The sequence below is a fragment of the Pongo pygmaeus genome, chromosome 20 (assembly GCF_028885625.2).
Source record: "Pongo pygmaeus isolate AG05252 chromosome 20, NHGRI_mPonPyg2-v2.0_pri, whole genome shotgun sequence".
NCBI classification, from domain to species: Eukaryota; Metazoa; Chordata; class Mammalia; order Primates; family Hominidae; genus Pongo; species Pongo pygmaeus.
The window spans coordinates 55826653-55850199 of record NC_072393.2 but is presented as its reverse complement, the minus strand read 5'-3'; the positions used below and the strand labels follow the sequence as shown (position 1 = coordinate 55850199).

The 23547-nt window shown below is 54.0% G+C and overlaps 1 protein-coding gene across 5 annotated transcripts; it reads right to left on the bottom strand.

Moving 5' to 3' along the window:
• Positions 1-416: 416 nt before the first annotated feature.
• Positions 417-23369, bottom strand: CPT1C (carnitine palmitoyltransferase 1C). 5 transcript variants are annotated; one of them, XM_054464791.1, is made up of 19 exons: positions 23214-23369; positions 21845-21999; positions 16885-17024; positions 13502-13673; positions 12884-12985; positions 12668-12805; positions 9850-9927; positions 9529-9636; positions 9346-9430; positions 8541-8736; positions 8232-8414; positions 7025-7130; positions 5832-5948; positions 3883-4047; positions 3494-3628; positions 2389-2541; positions 1526-1639; positions 1311-1403; positions 417-729 (listed from the first exon to the last, which is right to left on the bottom strand). In XM_054464791.1, the coding sequence occupies exons 1-19, from the start codon at positions 23245-23247 to the stop codon at positions 544-546; spliced, it is 2460 nt and encodes an 819-aa protein (XP_054320766.1). In that variant the 5' UTR covers positions 23248-23369; the 3' UTR covers positions 417-543. The 5 variants fall into 5 exon arrangements, with proteins under 5 accessions (XP_054320766.1, XP_054320767.1, XP_063513378.1 ...); XM_054464792.1 differs by having other exon boundaries at positions 9529-9603; positions 23214-23364; XM_063657308.1 differs by lacking the exon at positions 23214-23369 and adding an exon at positions 22871-23077 and having other exon boundaries at positions 9529-9603.
• Positions 23370-23547: the final 178 nt, after the last annotated feature.

Sequence of the window (23547 nt, the reverse complement as noted above, 5' to 3'; positions counted from 1 at the left end):
TTGTATTTTTAGTAGAGACGGGGTTTCACAGTGTTCGCCAGGATGGTCTCGATCTCCTGACCTCGTGATCCGCCCGCCTTGGCCTCCCAAAGTTCTGGGATTACAGGCGTGAGCCACCGCGCCCAGCCTGGAGATGGATTTGAGGTGAACAGTGGTGTTGGGGCAGCAGGAATTAGGCTCAGGAGAACTTGTGAGGTTGTGTTTGATTGGCATTGGCCTTGGAGGGTTGGGTTTGGTATGAATAAAGCTGGAAATGAAGTATGCTGGGCAGGTGTTGCAGGCTGTGGTTGAAACTGTGACTGCAACTGGGAATCCCTGGCTGGGCCTGGGAATGGATGGGAGCTTCTGTCCTCCTCCACCCTGGTCCTCACCTCTTCCACCCCTGCCCTGCCCAAGAGCATAGCAGACACCATACACCCAGCTCACACATCTTTATTGGCCTGGATGTGGGGTTGCCAAACTGGCTGCCCCTGTCCTGTGTCAGCCAGCTGTGACAATCTTCACCCTTATTCCCTGGAGAGGCCAGCTGCCTGCTGGAAGGAGTCAGAAGTCGGTGGATGTCATTGATGCCTTGGAGGCCCCAGTCTGGCGGGAGAGAAATCCACACCTGTGCCTGGAGTTCTCCTTCCCTGACCCTCTGAACCGGCGCTTAAAATGCTGTCCTGCCTGGAACAGGGAGGCCACATCCAACAGTGCGTCCTCAATGTGCTGCCCCAGCCTGTGGGAATCCTGGAAGGAGAACAGGTCAGAGCCAGGGGAAGCTGGGAGACGGGATCCTGGAGGCTGAGAAACAAGAGGGCTGAGGGCCTGGATTCCTGGGTCTGAGGGAGGAGGGGCTGTGGGCCTGGACTCCTGGGTCTGAGGGAGGAAGGGCTGGGGGGCCTGGACTCCGGAGTCTGAGGGAGGAGTGGCTGGGGGCCTGGACTCCCAAGTCTGAGGGAGGAGGGGCTGGGGAGCCTGGTCTCCTGGGTCTGAGGGAGGAGGGGCTGGGGACCTGGACTCCCAGGTCTGAGGGAGGAGGGGCTGGGGGCCTGGACTCCCGGGTCTGAGGGAGCTGGGGCTGGGGAGCCTGGACTCCCAAGTCGGAGGGAGGAGGGGCTGGGGAGCCTGGTCTCCTGGGTCTGAGGGAGGAGGGGCTGGGGCCTGGATTCCTGAGTCCGAGGGAGGAGAGGCTGGGGACCTGGACTCCTAGGTCTGAGGGAGGAGGAGCTGGGACCTGGACTCATGGGTCTGAGGCAGGAGGGGCTGGGTTCCTAGACTCCTGGTTCCTGAGGAAAGAGGGAGTTGGTGGGTATACACGTTTGTCTCACCGTTTTTGTGCTTGATTTTTTGCTGGAGATGTGGAAGGTGATCATGTCATCCCCCATGAAGATATAAGAAACACCATAACCATGGTCATCAGCCTGGAGTCGGAAAGAGTGAAGAGAAGAAAATAGCTCCGGTCTCCTCCACCCCCACTACGCAGGAGTGCAGGCCCCCAGCCCCCTCTTTCCTCTAGGGGCCAGCGCGCCCCAGCTCCACTCACAGGCCCGAATCCACCGCCCGAGGAAACATAGTCCGGGTAATTGTGGACGTCAAACAGATGCATTTGCTGAACAGGTATCTGGCTGGTGGACAGCTGCCACTGCTCCGAATGGACCTGAGGACAGGAGCCCATCACATGTGCAGGACAGAGATCTGCAGGTCCGGCCCTTGGCTCCACTTCACTCTCTGCATCCCTGGCTTTTTCTCACAGGTAAAGTAAATCCGGGCCTCCTTCTCCCTGACCACGCCCTTCTGGCCACGCCCCTCACTCGTCTCACCACCCACGTGCCTCTCCTCTTATCCCTCGGACCACGCCCCTCCTCTGACCACGCCCTTTCCTCCTATCCCCACCCCACTGATCCTCTCCCCTTTTGTCTGCTCCCGTTGTCCCGTTGCCTTGCCGCCCCCCGCAACTGACTTCTTTGCTGATGCACCCTTTCTCAACATCACCCTCTTTTTTTTTTTTTTTTTTTTTTTTTTTTGAGACAGAGTCTTGCTCTGTCATCCAGGCTGGAGTACAGTGGTGCGATCTCAGCTCACTGCAACCTCCGCCTCCCGGGTTCAAGGGATTCTCCTGCCTCAGCCCTCCCAAGTAGCTGGGATTACAGGCGCCCGTCACCATGCCCAGCTAATTTTTGTATTTTTAGTAGAGCCAGGGTTTCACCATGTTGGCCATGCTGGTCTGGAACTCTTGACCTCAAGTGACCCGCCTACCTCGGCTGCTCAAACTGCTGGGATTACAGGCGTGAGCCACCGCGCCCGGCCTTGATGGGTCCTTTTTCAACATCACCCTCCTTCCCTGAAACCTCTCCCTTCTTCCATGGTCTCCCAGTTCCCTCTTTAACCCTTTCCCTGTGCCCCAACCTGGGTCAGGAATGGCGACTGCAGGTGGAGGAATCGGGACACGATGTACAGCGCAAAGAGGTGGCGGTCGACTCCCTGCCCGCTCATGGCTGCCTTCAGCAGAGCCTGGTGCTTGTCCACTGCCACGCGGAACAGGGCGAGGCACTGTGGGTCCTGGGGTCCCCAGGGAGGTCACAGGTCATGGAAAGACAGGAAGTCGACTTAGTGCTGGGCCTGCGGCACATCTGGCCTCAACTGAGCTTGCCACATCCCTGCAAGGTGGGAATATCAACTCCATTTTACAGATGGGGAACTGAGGCTTAGAGAGGGGAAATCATTTGGCCAGGTTCACATAGCCAGGGAGAGCCGGGCGGGTTCCTAGGTGTGTCTGGCCCCAGAGCCCAAACTCCTTCCATGGAACCACAGTACCTTGTAGGTGTGGGGCTAGGTGTAGGGCAAGGGAGCAGAGGTGCGGGGCAGGTGGGATCTGGGCAGAGAGGGTACAGGGAATGGTGCAAAGGAAGGTCACAAGTCACAAAGAGATTAAATAGGCAGAGTTACGTTGTAAAAATGGAGTTCTGGCCAGGTGCATTGGCTCACGCCTGTAATCCCAGCACTTTGGGAGGCTGAGGCGGGGAGATCACCTGAGGTCAGGAGTTTGAGACCAGCCTGGCCAACATGGTGAAACCCCGTCTCTACTAAAATTACTAAAAAAAAAAAAATTAGCTGGGCATGGTGGCGGGTGCCTATAATTCCAGCTACTCGGGAGGCTGAGGCATGAGAATCGCTTGAACTCGAGAGGCAGAGGTTGCAGTAAGCCGAGATTGTGCCACTGCACTCCAGTCTGGGTGACAGAGCAAGACTCCATCTCAAAAAAAAAAGAAATGGGGTTCCTTCTTGGGTGCTCCCCCAGTGCCCTGTGAGACCACCATGAAAGCAGTTATCACACTATGCTGGGCTGTCTCCCCCCATCAGTGAGCTCTTTGAAGTCAGAGGCCAGGTCTGATTCATCCCTTGTCCCTTGTGCCCTTCGTGGAGGCTGGCTTCAGTAGGTCCCATCAATGTTTGCAAGTGGATGAGTGAGTACACAGAAATGACTGAAGCCTCAAGCGAGGCCTGCACCCACCGTCTTCTCTTTGTCCTCCATGGCCCTCACAAAGGTGCAGGCCTCCCTCGTGCAAGACCGCACCGTCTCCGTCCGGCCTTCCAGGAATAAGCGAGTCATGGCCGACTCATAAGTCAGGCAGAATTGACCCCTGTCCTGGGGGACAGGGAGGAGAAGAGGAGTCTGTCACCTGGGCTCAGGAAATCTTACAGACTTGACCTATCTCTGTCCAGACCTCCAGCCTCCTCCAGCCAGCCCAAGAATGGTTGGGAGAGAGAATTCAAGATGGCCAACCCACAATGGCGTGGACCCACAATGGCAACGACCACAAGGAACCGTGGAGGGGCAGGTCATGGGGGCTCAGATGGACAGAGACCCTGAGGGGGCTGTGGTTGGGGAACCCAACTGACCCGGAAGTGGGCCAGTTGCAAGGCGATCTGGATGAAGCTGTCTGAAGAGAGGTGGCAGCGTCGGATGAAGCTCTTGCCAAATAGGGAGAATGGAAAGACATGGCAGTCGACATTTTCAGACAAGATCTTGGCTCCCCTCAGGGCTAGAGAGATGGAGGAGTGGATCTGCCAGAGGAGGAGGGAAGAGGAGTAGTTGGGGTTACAGATGGGGGTAGGGTGAAAGCCAGGAATAAGGCTGGAAGCGAAGGTGGATGTGGAGTTAAGGTTGTGGCAGAATATGGAAATGGGGAGAAAGAAGAGAAGATAATTGAAAGATGAGACTAAAGATGGGGATAGGGGCAGGGCATGGTGGCACACGCCTGTAATCCCAGCACTTTGGGAGGCCGAGGTGGGTGGATCACCTGAGGTCGGGAGTTCAAGACCAGCCTGACCAACATGATGAAACCCCGTCTCTACTAAAAATACAAAAAATTAGCCAGGTGTGGTGGCCAATGACTGTAATCCCAGCTACTCAGGAGGCTGAACCAGGAGTCTGCTTGAAGTCAGAGGCAGAGGTTGCAGTGAGCTGAGATCTCGTCACTGCACTCCAGCCTGGACAATGAGTGAAACTCCATCTAAAAAAAAAAAAAAAAAGCTGGGTGTGGTGGCTCACACCTGTAATCCCAGTACTTTGGGAGGCTGAGGCAGGCAGATCATGAGGTCAGGAGATCAAGACCAACCTGGCTAACACAGTGAAACCCCGTCTCTACTAAAAATACAAAAAACTAGCTGGCCGTGGTGACACGTGCCTGTAGTCCCAGCTACTTGGGAGGCTGAGGCAGGAGAATCGCTTGAACCCAGGAGGCAGAGGTTGCAGTGAGCTGAGATCGCACCACTGCACTCCAGCCTGGGTACAGAGCAAGACTCTGTGTCAAAAAAAAAAAAAAAAAAAGGCCGGGTGCGGTGGCTTACGCCTGTAATCCCAACACTTTGGGAGACTGAGGCGGTTGGATCACCTGAGGTCAGGAGTTTGAGACCAGCCTGGCCAACATGGCAAAACCTCATCTCTATTAAAAATACAAAAATTTAGCCTGGCGTGGTGGTGGGCACCTGTAATCCCAGCTCCTCAGGAGGCTGAGGCAAGAGAATCGCTTGAACCCAGGAGACGGAGGTTGCGGTGAGCTGAGATCGCGCCATTGCACTCCAGCCTGGGTGACAGAGCAGGACTCCATCTCAAAAAAAAAAAAAAAAAAATGGGGATAGGGATGGCAGGTGTAGACTGGAACAAGACTGGGGTTGGGCCACCGTTGAAGCTGGGGTTGGGGATGGAGATGGAGGAGGGACTGAGAGTGGTTTGGGAATAGAATGGGGAAGGGGTTGGGTATGGGAAGTGAATTCGAGTTGGGCATGGGTTGTGGTTGGAGGTGGGGTTGTGGCTGAGTACGGGATGGGGTTGGGGTGGGGTATGAGGTTGAAGTTGGGTATGGGATGAGTTGGGCATGGGTTGTCATTGGAGGTGGGGTCGTGGCTGAGTACAGGATGGGGTTGGGGTTGGGTATGGGGTTAGGGTTTGGTATGGGGTGGAGTTAGGATGAACATGGGAGTGAATTCAGGTGGTGTTGGGATGGGATTGGGTATGGAGATGGATTTGGAAGGAAAATGGACTAGGGGCTGGTGCTGGGGTTGGACAGTGGTGGTTTTTGAGTCTGAAACAGGTAGAGATGGGGTTGGGGTTGAGGATGGGATTGGCAATGGGAGGAGGGTTGGAGTTGGGGCTGGGGATGAGGTTCGTGTTGGGGTTTGAGGTTGTGGATGCATTTGGCCTGATTTGGGGGTGGGGGAAGCATGGGTTTCAGGTTGGGGGTAGGAATGGGGTTGATTTTCACATTCCGATTGGGGGTGGGGATGAGTTTGAAGTCAAGGCTAGGAATCTTGGGACTTGGAGGAGAGACCCAGAAACCCAGGCTCACCTGGTCTGGAAGGTCCCATTGCAGCCGCTGGGGCTGGGGTAGTGTGGGGTCCGGGTGCCCCTTGCAGTGGCCGTCTGTTGAGTAGCCCAGCTGAAAGCATTCTGTAGCCAGAGTGAACTGTGGGCAAACAGAGGCTGTCAGAGTCCCTTCCTCCCTGTGGACTGAGGCCATCTAACCCGGGACCTCTTTTTATACAGCCCTTTTTCAGGTAGGGGGCAGTCCCTGAGAAACAGAAACCTCTGATATTCACAGATGTGGTCTCAGGTTCATGCTCATCAAGAACAAGACTAATACTAATACTCAACTGGTGTTTATTGTCCTTGTACTTCTTTTCTTTTTTTGACAGGGTCTTGCTCTGTCACATCCAGGCTGGTGTGCAGTGGTGAAATTATAACTCACTGCAGCCTCAAACTCCTGGGCTCAAGCCATCCTCCTGCCTTAGCCTCCGGAGTAGCTGGGACCACAGGCATGTACTACCATGCCTGGCTAGTTTTTTCTTTTTTTTAATGTTTTTTTGTAGACAGGGTCTCATTATGTTGCCCAGGCTGGTCTCAAACTCCTGGGCTCAAGTGATCCCCCTGCCTTGACTTCCCAAAGTGCTGGGATTACAGGCATGAGCCACTGCACCCAGCCTGGAGTCTCCTTCTTGCTCTGTAACTCCTCACTGTGTGACTCTGGGAAAATCACTTCCCTTCTTTGAGCCCCAGTTACCAACTCATCAAAGGAAGGTCCTCATCCCAGTCCCCTTTGCCCTCTCCACAGCCTCTGCCTTTCCCTGAGCCTCAGTTTTTCTTTTTATTTATTTATTTTTTTTGAGATGTAGTCTTGCTCTGTCACCCAGGCTGGAGTGCAGTGGCACAATGTCAGCTCACTGCAACCTCCACCTCCCAGGTTCATGCGATTCTCATGCCTCAGCCTCCCGAGTAGCTGGGATTACAGGCACACACCACCATGCCTGGCTAATTTTTTTGTATTTTTAGTAGAGACGGGATTTCACTGTGTTGGCCAGGCTGGTCTCGAACTCCTGACCTCATGATCCGCCCACCTCGGCCTCCCAAAATGCTGGGATTACAGGCATGAACCACTGTGCCCGGACAAGCCTCAGTTTTTCTTCTGACACTAAGGCGCTGGAGAGGACGGTCTTTGGAGATGGGGCGGGGGTCCCCAGAACCAGGGAGGGCTGGCCGCCCTACCTCCCACATGTGTCCTGAGATGGGGCAGTCGGCCCAGGAGTGCTCCACGCTGAGGCCCAGCTTCCCGTTAGAGAAGACGATTAGGGTGAAGGATTTGTCAAACCAGCTGTCGGGGAAGAGTTCAGATGAATCACCAAGAGCGAGGGGCAGGGGGACCTCGGAGTGCTTTCTGTGGGACTTGAGGGGGTTTTCTAGATGGGCAGATGTGGGAATCCATTGGGGTGCTGGTATGGGGATCTCTAGGACCATTGGGGGTCCCCAGTAGTGGCCCTGGAGGTCTCCAAGACATGTCTGGGATTTAGAGTTTGGAGATTTGTTTTTTGTTTTTTTTTTGAGATGGAGTTTCACTCTTGTCGCCCAGGCTGGAGTGCAGTGGCACGATCTTGGCTCACTGCAACCTCCGCCTCCCAAATAGCTGAGGGTTCAAGTGATTCTCCCGCCTCAGCCTCCCAAGTAGCTGGGATCACAAGCATACACCACCATGCCCAGCTAATTTTTGCATTTTTAGTGGAGATGAGGTTTCACCATATTGGCCAGGCTGGTCTCGAACTCCTGAGCTCAGGTGATCTGCCCCTCTTGGCCTCCCAAAGTGCTGAGATTACAGGCGTGAGCCACCATGCCCAGTCTGGAGTTTGGAGATTTTTAGGGAACTTGCTGAGGAAGGTTCAAGGCTTTTGGGGGTGCTGGGAGGTCAGCGGGACCCCACTGGGGCCTAGGAATTCAGTGATGCCTGCCAGGCCTGAGAATCTCTAGGTCTGGAAGTCTGGGTCTGGGGCCATGGATTTGGGGTACCTGCATTAAGTCCTGAGGATTGAATGGTTCAAGTTCTGAGGCTGAGGTTGCCAAGTCTGGGGTCCCTGGGCCTAGGGGTCCTGGGTTTGGTTGTCCTCAGATCTGGGGTCTCTGGGTCTGTGATGCTGAGTTCTCTGGGTCTGAGGGTCCAGCTCAGGGGTTTGGGAGTCTCAGATTTGGGGGTCACTGGGTCTGGTTTATAGGTCTTGGGTCCCAGGTCGAGCGGTTCCCCAGGTCAGAGGTCTCCAGGTCCCAAAGCATTGGGTCTGGAGTCCTCAGCCCTATGCAGCCTCTGGTCTACAGACTCTGCAGGTGGGGGCTCCAGGGTCTGGCTGTCTACTGTCGGGGGTCCTAGGTCTGATACTGGATTCTCGGGTGCCACATCTGGCGGGGCCCCATCCCAAGACTCACTCACCGGTCATGGCCCCGGCCGGCCAGCAGAGCATGGGCGTAGGCATCCAATGACGCTGCCGGGTCCTCCCTGGTGAGCCCCGCAGGCTCAGCATCCAGTGACACAAAGAAAGCGGCCCCTTCCACCGCCTCCAGGGCCTCCGCTGCCTGGGTCTTCAGGGATGTCCGCACCTGGGCCCACGTGCCCCTGGAGGGCCGGGGATGTGCCTGAGTCCATCCTGCCCAGCCGCCACCTGGCCCCACCCTGCCCTTCCACAGCCTCAGGACACTGGCGGCCTCTGAGAGCCCCTGACCCCTGACCCCCGACCCTTACCTGGGAGCAGCAGTCAGAGCCGCCAGATGTTCCTCGTGGGGGCAGGCCGGTGAGGGATCATCCAGGATTCTCTGAAACTGCTGCTCGAGGGCCCTCGGGGAAAGCAGGCTGTTTCGGGAGTGGGTCCCCATGCGGAAGAATCGGCCCCGGTGGAAGACAGCCACGTGTTGGCTGTCATGGAGGTGGCGGATGTAGTCTAGGGGTGGCGTTGGCAGAAGCATGGCGGCAGAAAGGCCAGACATATAAAAATAGCGACCGTTTATTATATACTTCTTAGGTGTCGTCAGTTGTTCAAAGTACCCTAGTAATCATCAGCACCCTAGGACTTTTATTACCTAGTTTTTGGAGACAAGGTCTTGCTCTGTCACCAGGCTGGAGTGCAGTGGTGAGATCTCAGCTCACTGCAGCCTCAACCTCCCAGGCTCAGGCGATCCTCCCACTTCAGGCTCCCGAGTAACTGGGGCCACAGGCGCATATCACCATGCCTGGCTAATTTTTAAATTTCGTATATAGACCGGATCTCACTACGTTGCCCTAGGCTGGTCTTGAACTCCTGGCCTAAGCATTCATCCACTTCGGCCCCACAAAGTGCTGGGATTACAGGCATGAGTCACTGCGCCCAGCCCCTAGGTACAATTATTATCCCACTTTAGTGGAAGCTGAAGCTCAGAGAGGGTAATAACGTGCAGAAGGTCACACAGCAAGGAAGCAATGGTTCCCAGCTCAGGCAGGCGGACTCCAGAAAACATGCTCTTGGCCACTATATTGTTCTGCCTCCATCAGTGGGGACAGGAGAGGGTCTCACCTTTTTGGACCCCTGGAATCCGCGTGGTGTTGAAGATCTTCTCGTACTGGGCAGAGCATAAGGGGCGCATTCCCATCAGCAAAGTCTGAGGAAACCGTGGGCTGTGAGCTGCCTTCCAGGACCCACGTGGCGCAAAGGCCACAGGACCACACCTCCATCCCCAGCCCACTGGGGCCCTCTTACTGGGGGTATCTCTTGACGGTTCAGGCGGTGGCGGTACAGGAGGAGGGCATGGACGGCATTCCCAGCGCGAGCTGCCTGCAGAGGCGTGGGTGTGACATACAGGAAGTCCTGGGGACCAGGAGAGGGGATGGCAAAACACCCGGGGTCAGGTTTGCCCCGATGGAGCCACTGACCCAAATACAGGTCCTGACCCCAAAAGAGGGCGGAATGATGAATCCCAGATGGTGCGTCTAGATCCAGGTCACTGAGCATGACCGTCACATTCCGCCCAGGAACCCCAACCCTAGACCTGGGGCCTAGGAACCTCACCCCTCCACTTACCATCATGTAATAGTTGCTGTTCACCATCAGCGGATTTCGGGAGCGCAGGTACACAAACTCCTCCCACCAGTCACTGACCTGGCAGCGGGATGGGGAGACGCACAGTGAGGGGCTGGGGCCTTGTTGGGGAAGGGACAGTAGGACAGGGAAGGCCCCAGATGTTCCTGTGTCAGGCAGGGAGGATAGAGCCAAAGAAGTCAGCCATCGTAGTCAGTAACTAGCAATCACCTAGAAATCCATCCATGGGGGATCAGTTAGCTAAACCCTGTTACACTCCAGCAGTGGAATATTACATAGCTGGTGGAAAGAACAAGGTACAGCTGGGCGCGGTGGCTCCCGCCTGTAATCCCAGCACTTTGGGAGGCTAAGCGGGTGGATCACCTGAGGTCAGGAGTTCAAGACCAGCCTGGCCAACATGGTGAAACCCTGCCTCTACTAAAAATACAAACATTAGCCACGCGTGGTGGCGCACGCCTGTAATCCCGGCTACTCGGTAGCCTGAGGCAGGAGAATCGCTTGAATCCAGGAGGCGGAGGTTGCAATGAGCTGAGATCGCACCATTGCGCTCCAGCCTGGGAAACAAGAGTGAAACTCCGTCCCCCCAGAAAAAGAAAAACAGAACATAAATGTAAAATTTATAAAACAATAAATATGTGAAATAATATGTATATGTGTAAATACATGAAAATTGCAGCCTTGCCAATACCATGATAAAATTCAAACAATGAAAAATACAAAAGCAAGCACTGTGTCACAGTTTAGCTGCTCTTGTAGGGTTTTTTGTTGTTGTTGTTGTTGTACCTAAAAAAATGGTGTGTGTATCACTGGCAGTTGGCTTGGAGGTACAATAAAATATACAGGCCAGGCGCAGTGGCTCACGCCTGTTATCCCAGCATTTTGGGAGGCTGAGGTGGGAGGATAGCTTGAGCCTAGGAGTTTGAGACCAGCCTGAGCAACATAGCAAGACCCCATGTCTACGAAAAAGTTTAAAAATTAGCCGGGCTTGGGGGCACATGCCTGTAGTCCTAGCTACTCAGGAGGCTGAGATGGGAGGATGGCTTGAGCCTGGGAGGTCAAGGCTGCAGTGAGCTTTGATTATGCCACTGCACTGCAGCCTGGGTGACAGAGTGAGACCCCTTCCAAGAAAGAAAAAGGAAAGAGAGAGAGAGAGAGAGAAGGAAGGAAGGAAGGAAAGGAGGGAGGGAGGGAGGGAGGAGAGAGAAAGAGAGGGAGGGAGGGAGGGAGCGGGAGAGAGAGAAAGAAAGAGAAAGAAGGAAAGAGGCCGGGCGCGGTGGCTCACGCCTGTAAATCCCAACAGTTTGGGAGGCCGAGGCAGGCGGATCACGAGGTCAGGAGATCGAGACCATCCTGGCTAACACGGTGAAACCCCATCTCTACTAAAAATACAAAAATACAAAAAAAAAAAAAAAAAAATTAGCCAGGTATGGGAGGCTGAGGCAGGAGAATGGTGTGAACCTGGGAGGTGGAGCTTGCGGTGAGCTGAGATGGCACCAGTGCACTACAGCCTGGGTGACAGAGTGAGACTCCATCTCAAAAAAAAAAAAAAAAAAAAAAAAAAAGGAAGGAAGGAGACAGAAAAAAAGGAAGGAAGGAGAGAGAGAAGGCAGGCAGGCAGGAAGGAAAGAAGGTAGGAAAGGAGGGAGGGAAGGAAGGGAAGAAAGCAATGTGTGTTTGTGTGTGTGTGTGTGTGTGTGTGTGTAAGCAGAATCTTGTCCAAAAGTGTGAAGAAAAAAATATTTAACCAGAAAAGCAAGGCCTGCGTCCCTTCACTGGGTTTGACCAACTGAGCCTTCCATATCGCTGCCCCGTGGGGCTCTGCCAGGGACCCTCTTCCCTTCCCCTCTCACTCTTGCCACAGCTTTTCTCATCCGAGCCCAGTGTCTCAATAACCTACAATGGTAGGTCTCACAGTAGCTTCCTCTGCAGCCTCCCGCCCTCCAGTCTTTCCCCCACACCAAAGCTGACCCTGCCCCTTCCCTGCTCCAAACCCTCCCATGGCTCCCTAGTACCCCCAGGAAAGAGTCCAGGATCCTCAGTCTGGAGTTCAGGCCTCTCCCACTACTCCTCACCATTCAACTCCTTTGGTTTTGTCTTTTTTTTTTTTTTTTTTTTTTGAGACAGAGTGTCGCTCTGTGGCCCAAGCTGAAGTGCAGTGGCGTGATCTCAGTTCAGTGCCACCTCTGCCTCCTGGGTTGAAGCAATCCTCCCGCCTCAGCCTCCCGAGTAGCTGGGATTATAGGCACGTGCGCCACCATGCCCGACTAATTTTTGTATTTTTAGTAGAGATGGGGTTTCACCATGTTGGCCAGGCTGGTCTTGAACTCTTGACCTCACGTGATCCGCCTGCCTTGGCCTCCCAACCTGCTGGCATTACAGGCGTGAGACACTGCGCCAGGCCTAAGTCCTGGAATTCTGGTTCAAACTTTGGAAGATCAAGGGTGAAGCTAAGAATATTGGAGCATCTATACCCCAAACTTCAACATTAAATATATAGAGAGAGCATATATATGTTATGAGCATATATATATATTAATAAATATATAAGCATATATATAAGCTTATATATATGTATGTGTATATATATGTGTGTGTATGTATGTGTATATATATATATATAAATGTTGAGGTTAGGGTATAGATGTATGTGAGCGGGGCTCAGTGTATTGACCCTTGGGGGCTGGGGGCGTGTGGGTTGTGGGCGTGTCGTGGGGCGGGGCGTATAACTCGCAAGTTTAGCAGGGCGAGCTCACAACCTTAGCCTTTCAGGTGGGGCGTTGGTGGCAGTGGCGGGACTCACATAATTGGACGCCCACCAGGACTTGAGCCGCAGGTACCACTGCAGCAGCGACGCCTGCAGCCTCAGGAATTCCTGCGCCAGGACCGCGGTCCAGTCGAAGTCCTCGTCGGAGAGGACGGGCCGGACCGACTCCAGGTACTAAAGGGGAGAAGAGGGCAGGTCACGCCCCCGGCCCGCCCCGGCCGCCCCAGCCCGTCTGCGCGCTCCCAGGCCCACCTTGCGCACGGTGTCCTGCACAGAGGGCACGGGCTGGCGTGGCAGGGAGCGCTGGTAACTGAACAGCATCGGGTGGCGGCCGGAGAAGATGCGGACCAGGGCCTGGGGAGAAGGAGTTGCCGGGTCATTAACCCCTCACCCAGGCCAGGGAGTTGAGGGGGGCAGGGGTCGACAGTGGGACAGAAACCCAAAGAGAAAGACACAGAGACTTAAGAGCATCAGAGACCCCAAGAGAGAAGGGGACAGAGACCCAGAGAGAGAGGGAGACAGAGACGCAGAGAGAGAGGGGGCAGAGACCCAGAGAGAGGGGGACAGAGACCTAGAGAGAAAGGGGGACAGAGACCCAGAGAGAGAGGGGGGCAGAGACCCAGAGAGAAAGGGGGACAGAGACCCGGGGGGGGGGGGGGGGACAGAGACCCAGAGAGAGAGGGGGAAGAGACCCAGAGAGAGAGGGGGGCAGAGACCCAGAGAGAAAGGGGGACAGAGACCCGGGGGGGGGGACAGAGACCCAGAGAGAGAGGGGGACAGAGACCCAGAGAGAAAAGGGGACAGAGACCCAGAGAGAGGGGAATAGATAAGTCCCAGGAGAGCCTGAGCAGGGCTATGCCCCTCCCATACCAGCCAGGTCTTGGTGGGGGAGGACATGGCTCCGTGGGGCTCAAGAAGCCAGCCGTGGTAGGACAGAAGCAGCCTCAGGGCCACGTGCAGTGTGAAGATCAGGGCTCCCCACAAACACGAGGCAAACAGCGCGGCTGCCAGGACCCCCCGGAGCCCGTGGTGTTGTCCACCCCTGTGGGGAGAGAAACAGAGGCTGGGCCTGGGTCTCCTGGCCTCAGAACCTCCCTCCCTTCCAGTCCCCTCCAGCCCCTGCGCTGATCTTTTGGCTGTCAGACAGAGAAACCCATTTTTGTCATTTCAGTAGGTGTGAGCTCTGTCACCCCCTCCAGCCCCCTCCCACTGTGGCAGCACCAAGCTTCCAAAGTTACTTTCCATGGAAGTTGGTAGGTGTTTAATAAATGACAGCCATTATTTCTATTGAGGGGACACTTTTTCCTCCCAGCTCTCACTACTCTAAGGCAATAGTTCTGAAACTGTGGCTCCTGGGAGCACTGCCTGGTAGCTTGTTCGAAATGCATATTCCTGGGCCCCTTTGAGACCTAACAAGCCAGAATCTCTCGGGGTGGGGTCCAGCAATCAGCGTTTTTTTGTTTTGTTTTGTTTTATTTTGGGGATGGAGTCTCGCTCTGTTGCCCAGGCTGGAGTGCTGTGGTGCTATCTCGGCTCACTGCAAGCTCCGCCTCCCGGGTTCACGCCATTCTCCTGCCTCAGCCTCCGGAGTAGCTGGGAATACAGGTGCTCACCACCACGCTCGGCTATTTTTTGTATTTTTAGTAGAGATGAGGTTTCACCGTGTTAGCCATGATGGTCTCGATCTCCTGACCTCGTGATCTGCCTGCCTCGGCCTCCCAAGGTGCTGGGATTACAGGCGTGAGCCACCGCACCCGACATGTTTTGTTTTTGAGATGGAGTTTCACTCTGTCGCTCAGGCTGGAATGCAGTGGCACAATCTCGGCTCACTGCAACCTCCATCTCCTGGGTTCAAGCAATTCTCCTACCTCAGCCTCCCGAGTAGCTGGGACTGCAGGCGCCCGCCACCACGCCCAGCTAATTTTTTGCATTTTTAGTAGAGACAGGGTTTCACCACATTGGCCAGGCGGGTCTCGAACTCCTGACCTTAGGTGATCCGCCCACCTGGGCCTCCCAAAGTGCTGGGATTACAGGTGTGAGCCACAGCGACCGTCTGTAATCAGCGTTTTAACAACTCATCCAGGTGATTCCAATACAAGCTTAAATTTAGGAAAAGCTGGTCTAAAGCTACATTAAATCAACATGTTTGTTTGCAAAGTTTGCAAATGTCACCTGGAGGACCTGGGTCAAATCACTTTCCCTCTGCAGACTGGGGGTAAATCTAGCGTTCCAGGAAATTTTTTTTTTTTTTTTTTTTTTTGTAGAGACAGGGGTCTCTATGTTGCCCAGGCTGGTCTCAAACTCCTGAGCTCAAGCCTCCTGCCTTAGCCCTCCAAAGTGCTGGGATTACAAGTGTGAGCCACTGTGCCTGGCCTCCCTCTTGGAATTGTCTACATCTGATCCTGGGTCTGTTCTTTGGGGCCATCTGCACAAAATGTGGACTTTCTTCCCCGGGAGGACTCATCCAAGAACTAGACCTGACATCTCACCTGTACCCGGTTTTCAAACCCTTCCTGAAGATCACAATAACACAATAAAAATAATGCAACCACTCCCATGAGGAATTCCTGGCACTCTACTGACTATATGACAGGCATGATTTTTCTTTCTTTTAATTGAGACGGAGTCTCTCTCTGTCGCCCAGGCTGGAGTGCAGCCTCCACTGCAACCTCTGCCTCACTGCAACCTCTGCCTCCCAGGTTCAAGCAATTCTCCTGCCTCAGCCTCCCGAGTAGCTGGGGTTACAACCACCTGCCACCACACTCAGCTAATTTTTGTATTTTTAGTAGAGACAGGGTTTCACCATGTTGGCCAGACTGGTCTCGAATTCATGACCTCAGGTGATCCACCCGCCTCGGCCTCTCAAAGTGCTGGGATTACAGGTTGAGTCACCGCGCCCGGACGACAGACAGGATTTTGATTAGTTCTTCCAAGCACACTAAGAAGCAATTATTCATACCCTCATTTTACAGATGAAGGCCTTGACAATCAAGAACGATGAGATCTCTTGCCTAAGACTACATGACTAGAAACTGGCAAAGCTCATACTTTTTTTTTTTTTTTTTGAGACAGAGTCTCGCTCTGTCACCCAGGCTGAAGTGCAGTGGCGCAATTTCAACTCACCGTAACCTCCGCCTCCCGGGTTCAAGTGATTATCCTGCCTCAGCCTCCTGAGTAGCTGGGACTACAGGCGCGCACCACCACACCCGGCTAAATTTTGTATTTTTGGTGGAGACAGGGTTTCACCGTGTTGTCCAGGCTGGTCTCCAACTCCTGACCTCAGGTGATCTGCCCACCTAGGCCTCCCAAAGTGCTGGGATTACAGGTGTGAACCACCATGCTTGGCCATTTTTTTTTTTCTTGAGACAGTGTGTCACTCCGTTGCCCAGGCTGCAATGCAGTGGCATGATCTCAGCTCACTGCAGCCTCGACCTCCCGGGCTCAGGTGATCTCCACCTCAGCCTCCTGGGTAGCTGGGACCACAGGTAAGTGACACCACACTTTGCTAATTTTTTGTATTTTTAGTAGAGACGGGGTTTCACCATGTTGCTTAGGTTGGTCTCAAACTCCTGGGCTCAAGTGATCCTCCTGCCTTGGCCTCCGAAAGTGCTGCGATTACAGGCATGGGCCACTGTGCCCAGCAAAGCTCACACCTTTTTTTTTTTTTTTTTGAGATGGAGTTTCACTCTTGTCACCCAAGCTGGAGTGCAATGGCCCAATCTCGGCTCACTGCAAGCTCCACCTCCCGGGTTCAAGCGATTCGCCTGCCTCAGCCTCCCTAGTAGCTGGAATTAGAGGCGCCTGCCACCACACCCAGCTAATTTTTTGTATTTTTAGTAGAGACGGGGTTTCACCCTGTTGGCCAGGCTGGTCTTGAACTCCCGACCTCAGTGGAGCCACGTGCCTCAGCCTCCCAAAGTGCTGGGATTACAGGCATGAGCCACCATGCCCGGCCTAATTTTTGTATTTTTAGTAGAGACAAGGTTTCACCATGTTGGCCAGGCTGGTCTCGAACTCCTGACCTCAAGTGATACACCCACCTCGGCCTCCTAATGCCCAGTGTGCTGGGATTACAGGGGTGAGCCACTGCGCCCGGCCTCACCTCCTTTTTGTTCATGCTATACCTTTATTAATCTGACCCAACGTAAGTCTCAGAGGTTACTTTTCTTTAGCAGGTACACCACAATGACAGGAACTTACTGGGTGAAGGGACAGTGATTGGGGGTTACTGGGCTGGAGTGGGGGGACCTCACCAGTCGGGCAGCAACTCTTTGATCTTCTCCATCAGTCCTAAGGAAGGATCCAGCTGGAGGAACCAGGCAAGCTGGATGGCACTGAAGAGGAAAAGCCAACTGAGGGGGCTGGCAGGAAACACACCAGTGAGAAAGTCATTCTGTGGGGAGGAAAGGGCATCCATTCAATCATCTGCCCTCTCCTCTGAGCCCCTGTTCTGTGCCATCCCCAGACATTATTGAGTACCCAGTGTAGAGCCCTGAGCTGGAGGCTCAAGATCTAGTAGGGAACAGAGAGATCCAGGTCCTGCCCTCAGGGAGGTCCGTCCAGAATGAAGTAAGTATTAATTGCTATAGGGCAAGAAATAGGAGGAGCCCTGTGCTGGCAAGTTACAGTTCGAGGGCATCAGGGAAGGCTCCCTGGAGGAGGATATTCTGAGGCAGGACCTCGAAAGGGAGGCTGTCAAAGGCAGAACAGGCCGGGTGTGGTGGCTCACTCCTGTAAACTCAGCACTTTGGGAGGTCAAAGAGGAGAATCCCTTGAGTCCAGGAGTTCAAGACCAGCAGTGGCTCACGCCTGTAATCCCAACACTTTGGGAGGCTGAGGCAGGCGGATCACTTGAGGTCAGGAGTTCGAGACTGGCCTGGCCAACATGGTGAAATCTGTCTCTAGTAAAAATACAAAAATTAGCCAGGCATGGTGGCGGGCACCTGTAATCCCAGCTACTTGGGAGACTGAGGCACGAGAATCACTTGAGCCCGGGAGGCCAAGGTTGCAGTGATCCAGGATCATGCTACTGCACTCCAGCCTGGGTGACAGAGCAAGACAAGGTCTCAAAAAAAAAAAAAAAATTAGTCAGGCGTAGTGGCACACACCTTAGTCCCAGCTACTTGGAAGGCTGAAGCAGGAGGCTCGCTTGAGCCCGGGAGTTCAGGGATGAAGTGAGCTGTGATGGTGACACTGCACTCCAGCCTGGGTAACAAAGTAAGTAAGACCCTGTCTCAAAAAAAAAAAGAAAAAGAAAAAGAAAAATGATCCCTATTCAGAGCAGGGTCTGGAGCTCAGTAAGGCCTTCTAGAAGTACCAGGGCATGGAATGAATGAGGAATGAACAACAGCACTGGGTTACTAACTAAACTCCTTTGGAAGCCTGAGAGAGATAACTAACATTTAATGAGCACTTACTACATTCCAGGTGCCATCTACAAGGATTAGCAATTTAAATCCTCCCCAAACCATGTGAAGTAAGTACTAAGATGATCTCATTTTACAAATGAAAACACTGGGGTTTGGCGGGGCGCAGTAGCTCATACCTGTAATCCCAGCACTTTGGAAGGCCTAGGCGGGTGGATCACCTGAGGTCAGGCATTCGAGACCAGCCTGGCCAACATCGCAAAACCCCATCTCTACTAAAAATACAAAAATTAGCCAGGTGTGGTGGTGGGAACCTATAATCCCAGCTACTCAGGAGGCTAAGGCAGAAAAATCGCTCGAACCCGGGAGGTGGAGGTTGCAGTGAGCCAAGATCCTGCCATTGCACTCTAGCCTGGGCAACAGAGTGAGACTCTGTCTCAAAAAAAAAAAGGCCAGGGGCAATGGCTTACGCCTGTAATCCCAGTGCTTTGGGAGGCCGAGGCAGGCGGATCACGAGGTCAAGAGATCAAGACCATCCTGGCCAACATGGTGAAACCCCGTCTCTACTAAAACTACAAAATTAGCTTGGCGTGGTGGCACACGCCTATAGTCCTAGCTACTTGGAGGCTGAGGCAGGAGAATCGTTTGAACCCAGGAGGCAGAGGTTGCAGTAAGTCGAGATCACGCCACTGCACTCCAGCCTGGCAACAGACCGACTCCAGTCAAAAAAAAAAAAAAAAAAGGGCAGGTGCAGTGGATCATGCCTGTAATCCCAGCACTCTGACAGGCCAAGGCAGGTGGATCACCTGAGATCAGGAGTTTGAGACCAGCCTGGCCAACATGGTGAAACCCTGTCTATACTAAAAATACAAAAAATTAGCCGGGCGTGGTGGCAGGCACCTGTAATCTCAGCTACTTGGGAGGCTGAGGAAGGAGAATAGCTTGAACCTGGGAGGCGGAAATTGCAGTGAGCCAAGATCGTGCCATTGCAATCCAGCCTGGGCAACAAGAACGAAACTTCATCTCAAAAAAAAAAAAAAAAATTGTGCATTTTTCTCCATGTAATGTTATACATATGTGTGTGCACGTATATATTTATAGGTCTATAAATATGTATGTATCTATGTATGTATGTATTTAAACACATGAAAAGGATGGCCACGTTTTTTTTTTTTTGAGACGGAGTCTCTCTTTGTTGCCCAGGCTGGAGCACAGTGGCACAATCTCGGCTCACTGCAAGCTCCGCCTTCTGGGTTCACCCCATTCTCCTGCCTCAGCCTCCCAAGTAGCTGGGACTACAGGCGACCGCCACCACGCCCAGCTAATTTTTTTGTATTTTAGTAGAGACGGAGTTTCACTGTGTTAGCTAGGATGGTCTTGATCTCCTGACCTCGTGATCTGCCCGCCTCGGCCTTCCAAAGTGCTGGGATTAGAGGCGTGAGCCACCACGCCCGGCCGAGGATGGTCACATGTTAACACTTTAGTTGGTAGACTGGCCCGAGGCCCAAGGAGTCCCAGGGTAAGGGCGGGAGAGGGGTTCGGAGTTCAAGGTAGCGGCTGTTTGCCAACTGGAACAGATTTCACAACCAACAAGACTATAGAGGTGCAGTTTAGCCTGCTGAAACATCCCAACTTCAGGAGATCCTCCTGGCCACCCCTCCACCCCTTTTTTTTTTTTTTTTTTGAGATGGAGTCTTGCTCTGTCACCCAGGCTGGAGTGCAGCGGCGCAATCTTGGCTCACTGCAATCTCCGCCTCCTGGATTCAAGTGATTCTTCTGCCTCAGCCTCCCAGGTAGCTGTGATTACAGGGGCCTGCCACCACACCCGGCTAATTTTTGTATTTTTAGTAGAGACAGGGTTTCACTATATTGGCCAGCTGGTCTTGAACTCCTGACTTCGTGATCTGTCTGCCTTGGCCTCCCAAAGTGCTGGGATTACAGGCGTGAGCCACTGCACCTGGCCCGCCACCCCCTTATTTACCTGCAACACCCCCACATCACTCTTCTCCACCCGATTTATCATTCACCATAGCATGTGTCACCATCAATATCAGATGACAGTATAGAATGTCACCATACTCTGTATTTTGCTCATCTGTTTTATTGCCTTCTCCCCCAACTCGAATGAGAACTCCATAAAAGCAGGATTCTGTCTTTATTATTTATTTATTTATTTATTTTTTTGAGACGGAGTCTCGCTCTGTTGCCCAGGCTGGAGTGCAGCGGCGCCATCTTGGCTCACTGCAAGCTCCGCCTCCCGGATTCACGCCATTCTCCTGCCTCAGCCTCCTGAGTAATTGGGACTACAGGCACCCACTACCACACCAGGCTAATTTGTGTGTGTGTGTGTGTGTGTATTTTTAGTAGAAACGGGGATTCACTGTGTTAGCCAGGAGGGTCTCGATCTCCTGACTTCATGATCCGTCTGCCTCAGCCTCCCAAAGTGTTGGGATTACAGGCGTGAGCCACCGCGCCCAACCTATCTTTATTTTTTTAATAGAGATGGGGTCTCCCTATGTTGCCCAGGCTGGTGTCCAACTCCTGGGCTCAAGTGATCCTCCTGCCTCAGCCTCCCAAAGTGCTGGAATTAAAGCCGTGAGCCCACGGTGCCCAGGCGTGATTCTGTCTGTTGATCTCTGCTGTGTTCTCCATGCTAAAGAGGGCCAGGCCCTTACCAGATGCCCCATAAATATATGGTGAATGAATGAAGAACAATATCAGAAGCTAACACTCAGACCTCGCCATGGGCCAGGACATAGAAGAATTAATTTAGTCTTCAGGGCTATCCTGTGAGGGAGGTGCTGTCAACACCCATGTTTTCCACGAGGGGAAACTGCGACTCCAAGAGAGGTGCTTGCCCAAGATGACACAGCTACTAAGCGGTGGAGTCAGGATTCAAACTCAGTCATGACCCCACAGGTGTTCTAGACCCCAGTTCACACACAGAGGATGTGACAAGCAGGGAGGCCCTGTATGGAGACAGTGCAAGAGTTCTAGAACCAGGAACCCTGGGACAGACATGGGTGCTGGTTACACATTGGGCATGTGCATTCTAGAACAGGGACAAAGGGCAGGAATTTGGGCCGGGTGCGGTGGCTCATGCCTGTAATCCCAGCACTTTGGGAGGCAGATCACCTGAGGTCAGGAGTTCGAGATTAGTCTTGCCAACATGATGAAACCCCGTCTCTACTAAAAATACAAAAATTAGCTGGGCGTAGTGTCACCTGCCTGTAATCCCAGCTTCTCGGGAGGCTGAAGCAGGAGAATTGCTTGAACCTGGGAGGTGGTTGTAGTGAGCCAAGATCACCCCACTGCATTCCAGCCTGGGCAACAGAGTGAGACTCTGTCTCATAAATAAATAAATAAATAAGCCAGACATGGTGGCGTGCGCCAATAATCCCGGCTACCTGGGAGGCTGAGGCAGGGAACTGCTTGAACCCGGGAGGCGGAGGTTGCAGTGAGCTGAGATCCCGCCACCGCACTCCAGCCTGGGCGGCAGAGTGAGACTCTGTCTCAAAAACAACAACAACAAAAGAAGCTGGAGATGAAAGGGAGAAATGATAATTTCACCATAAGGGAAGGATATGGAGTTCTAGAAACTGGAAGTGGGTAGTTTTTGGGGGGCCCAGTTCCCCTCTTGGGTGAAAGAAGTGAGCAGAGGTTCTCAGCAGGTGGGGCTGTGGATCCCAGAAGTGAGCCACGGAGAAATTGCTAAAGGGGTCCTGGGAGCAGACATCGAAATTCTCGGAAAAAGGGGCGATAGTCTCCCAGAAATGAACCAACTGAAATGCGGAAGTGAGCAGAAACCTGGATCCCCGGAAGGAAACTAACCAGCAGCGCTCCTCACCCAGAAACGTGAGAGATGCCTTTTCCAGGAGCGCAGGCCAGAGAGGTAGATCTCCTGCAGCACAGGGGCACTGAGCTCCACTTCAGCCCCGTCCGAGGTCAGCGAGGGTCGGAAGCCCACGGCCTGGTGCGCTTCAGCCATGTCACGCTGGAGCCCTGAGAGTCGGGCAGAGTCATTCATCAGGCCCGCAGCCCCTCCTCCCTCAGACTCAGGAGTCCAGGTCCCCAGCCCCTCCTCCTTCATACCCAGGAGTCCAGGCCCCAGTCCCTCCTCTCTCAGATCCAGGAGTCCAGGCCCCAGTCCCTCCTCTCTCAGATCCAGGAGTCCAGGCCCCCAGCCCCTCCTCCCTCAGACCCAGAAGCCCAGGTCCCAGCCCCTCCTCCTTCAGACCCGGGATCCCACGCCTTCAGCTGCCTCCTTGCGCCGGCCCAGGACTATATAACCTAGCTCATCCTTCTCTAAGCACCTGAAGGGTCTTGAGGGTCCTGGTTTGTAGACCCGGAGGTTTTGAGGGAAGGACGTCAATTCGGGGCCTCTGGGAACGCATAGAGAGGCCAGAGGGATAGCTCGCGTTAACCCCTTTACCTGCTCTCCCAAGAACATGGTGCGGGGGCAGTGCCCTCCCCCCAATACAGGACTCTCAAGATTCGGGGATGGGTGGAGGAGGGAAACTGGTCCAGGCTGAGTTGCGGGGTCTTGAGAAAAACATTAGTTTTAGACCCATATGAAATAAACACCTGTTAGACATTGACGCTGTCCACCCCGTTTCCGCTTCTCATGCCAAGGCGAGGGGGGTGGTGTCTATAAATTCATCCGCTCTGAGGTGGCCCAGCGTCCCCTCCCCCCGCCCGGGCTGGAGGGAATGGGGAAGGAAGCATCCACTGCGCATGCCTCGCAGCCTGGGATGCTGAGGTTGTGAGCCGAGGCGAGCGTCGAGGACAAGTGATGGAGAGGCTTGCACGCCCAACCCTAGACACAGGACCCCAGCCCCCGCAGGAGCCCGAGCCCCTGGGGTCCAGTACTTACCACGTTGAATCAGGGGTCCGCTGATCGGATCCTGGGGTCCAAACCCGAATCCACCCCCGCCCCCCGATTTTGAGCGCCGGCCCCAAATCTCCCGCTTGCATATGTCCAATCCCAGTGCAAGGAGTCCACCACCGGGTCGACGGGCCTTTGGAGTCCTGCCCACCCCGAGATCACCGTCACCCAGAAACCCCGATTCCTGTCTCTCGTGTCCCTAGCCGGGTATTCAGGTCCCGGGTTTTATCCCCGCCTCCTTCCAATCCCCGCGTTCTATCCCCGCCCCCTTCGAGCCACGGCGTCCAATCCCCTCCATCCGTTCGATCCTCAGTCCTCCGTCTCCTTTTACCCGGCCAGATTCTCCACCATTTGGCCGCTCGCATTCTGCGCAGCTGTTCGGAACCGGGGTTCGTGGGCTCCTCACTCAGCTCATTGTCTCTTAGTCTCCTGTCTCTTCGAGGAAGAAGGCTCAGCTGGGAGGTTGCAGCCCACCCCTAGGTGCATTGTAACGTCAGGCGCGTAGGGTGTCGGAGCAAATCTCAGCCCTTTCACGCCAGGGGGGGAGGAGGGATGTTTGGGGGTCAGGACGGCCCGCCAAAACCACCCACGGAAGGTGCATGGATTGAGTTGGCAAGAAAGAGGCGCTACAGCGGGTTGGATTCAAGGTAGACAGTGGGACTTCC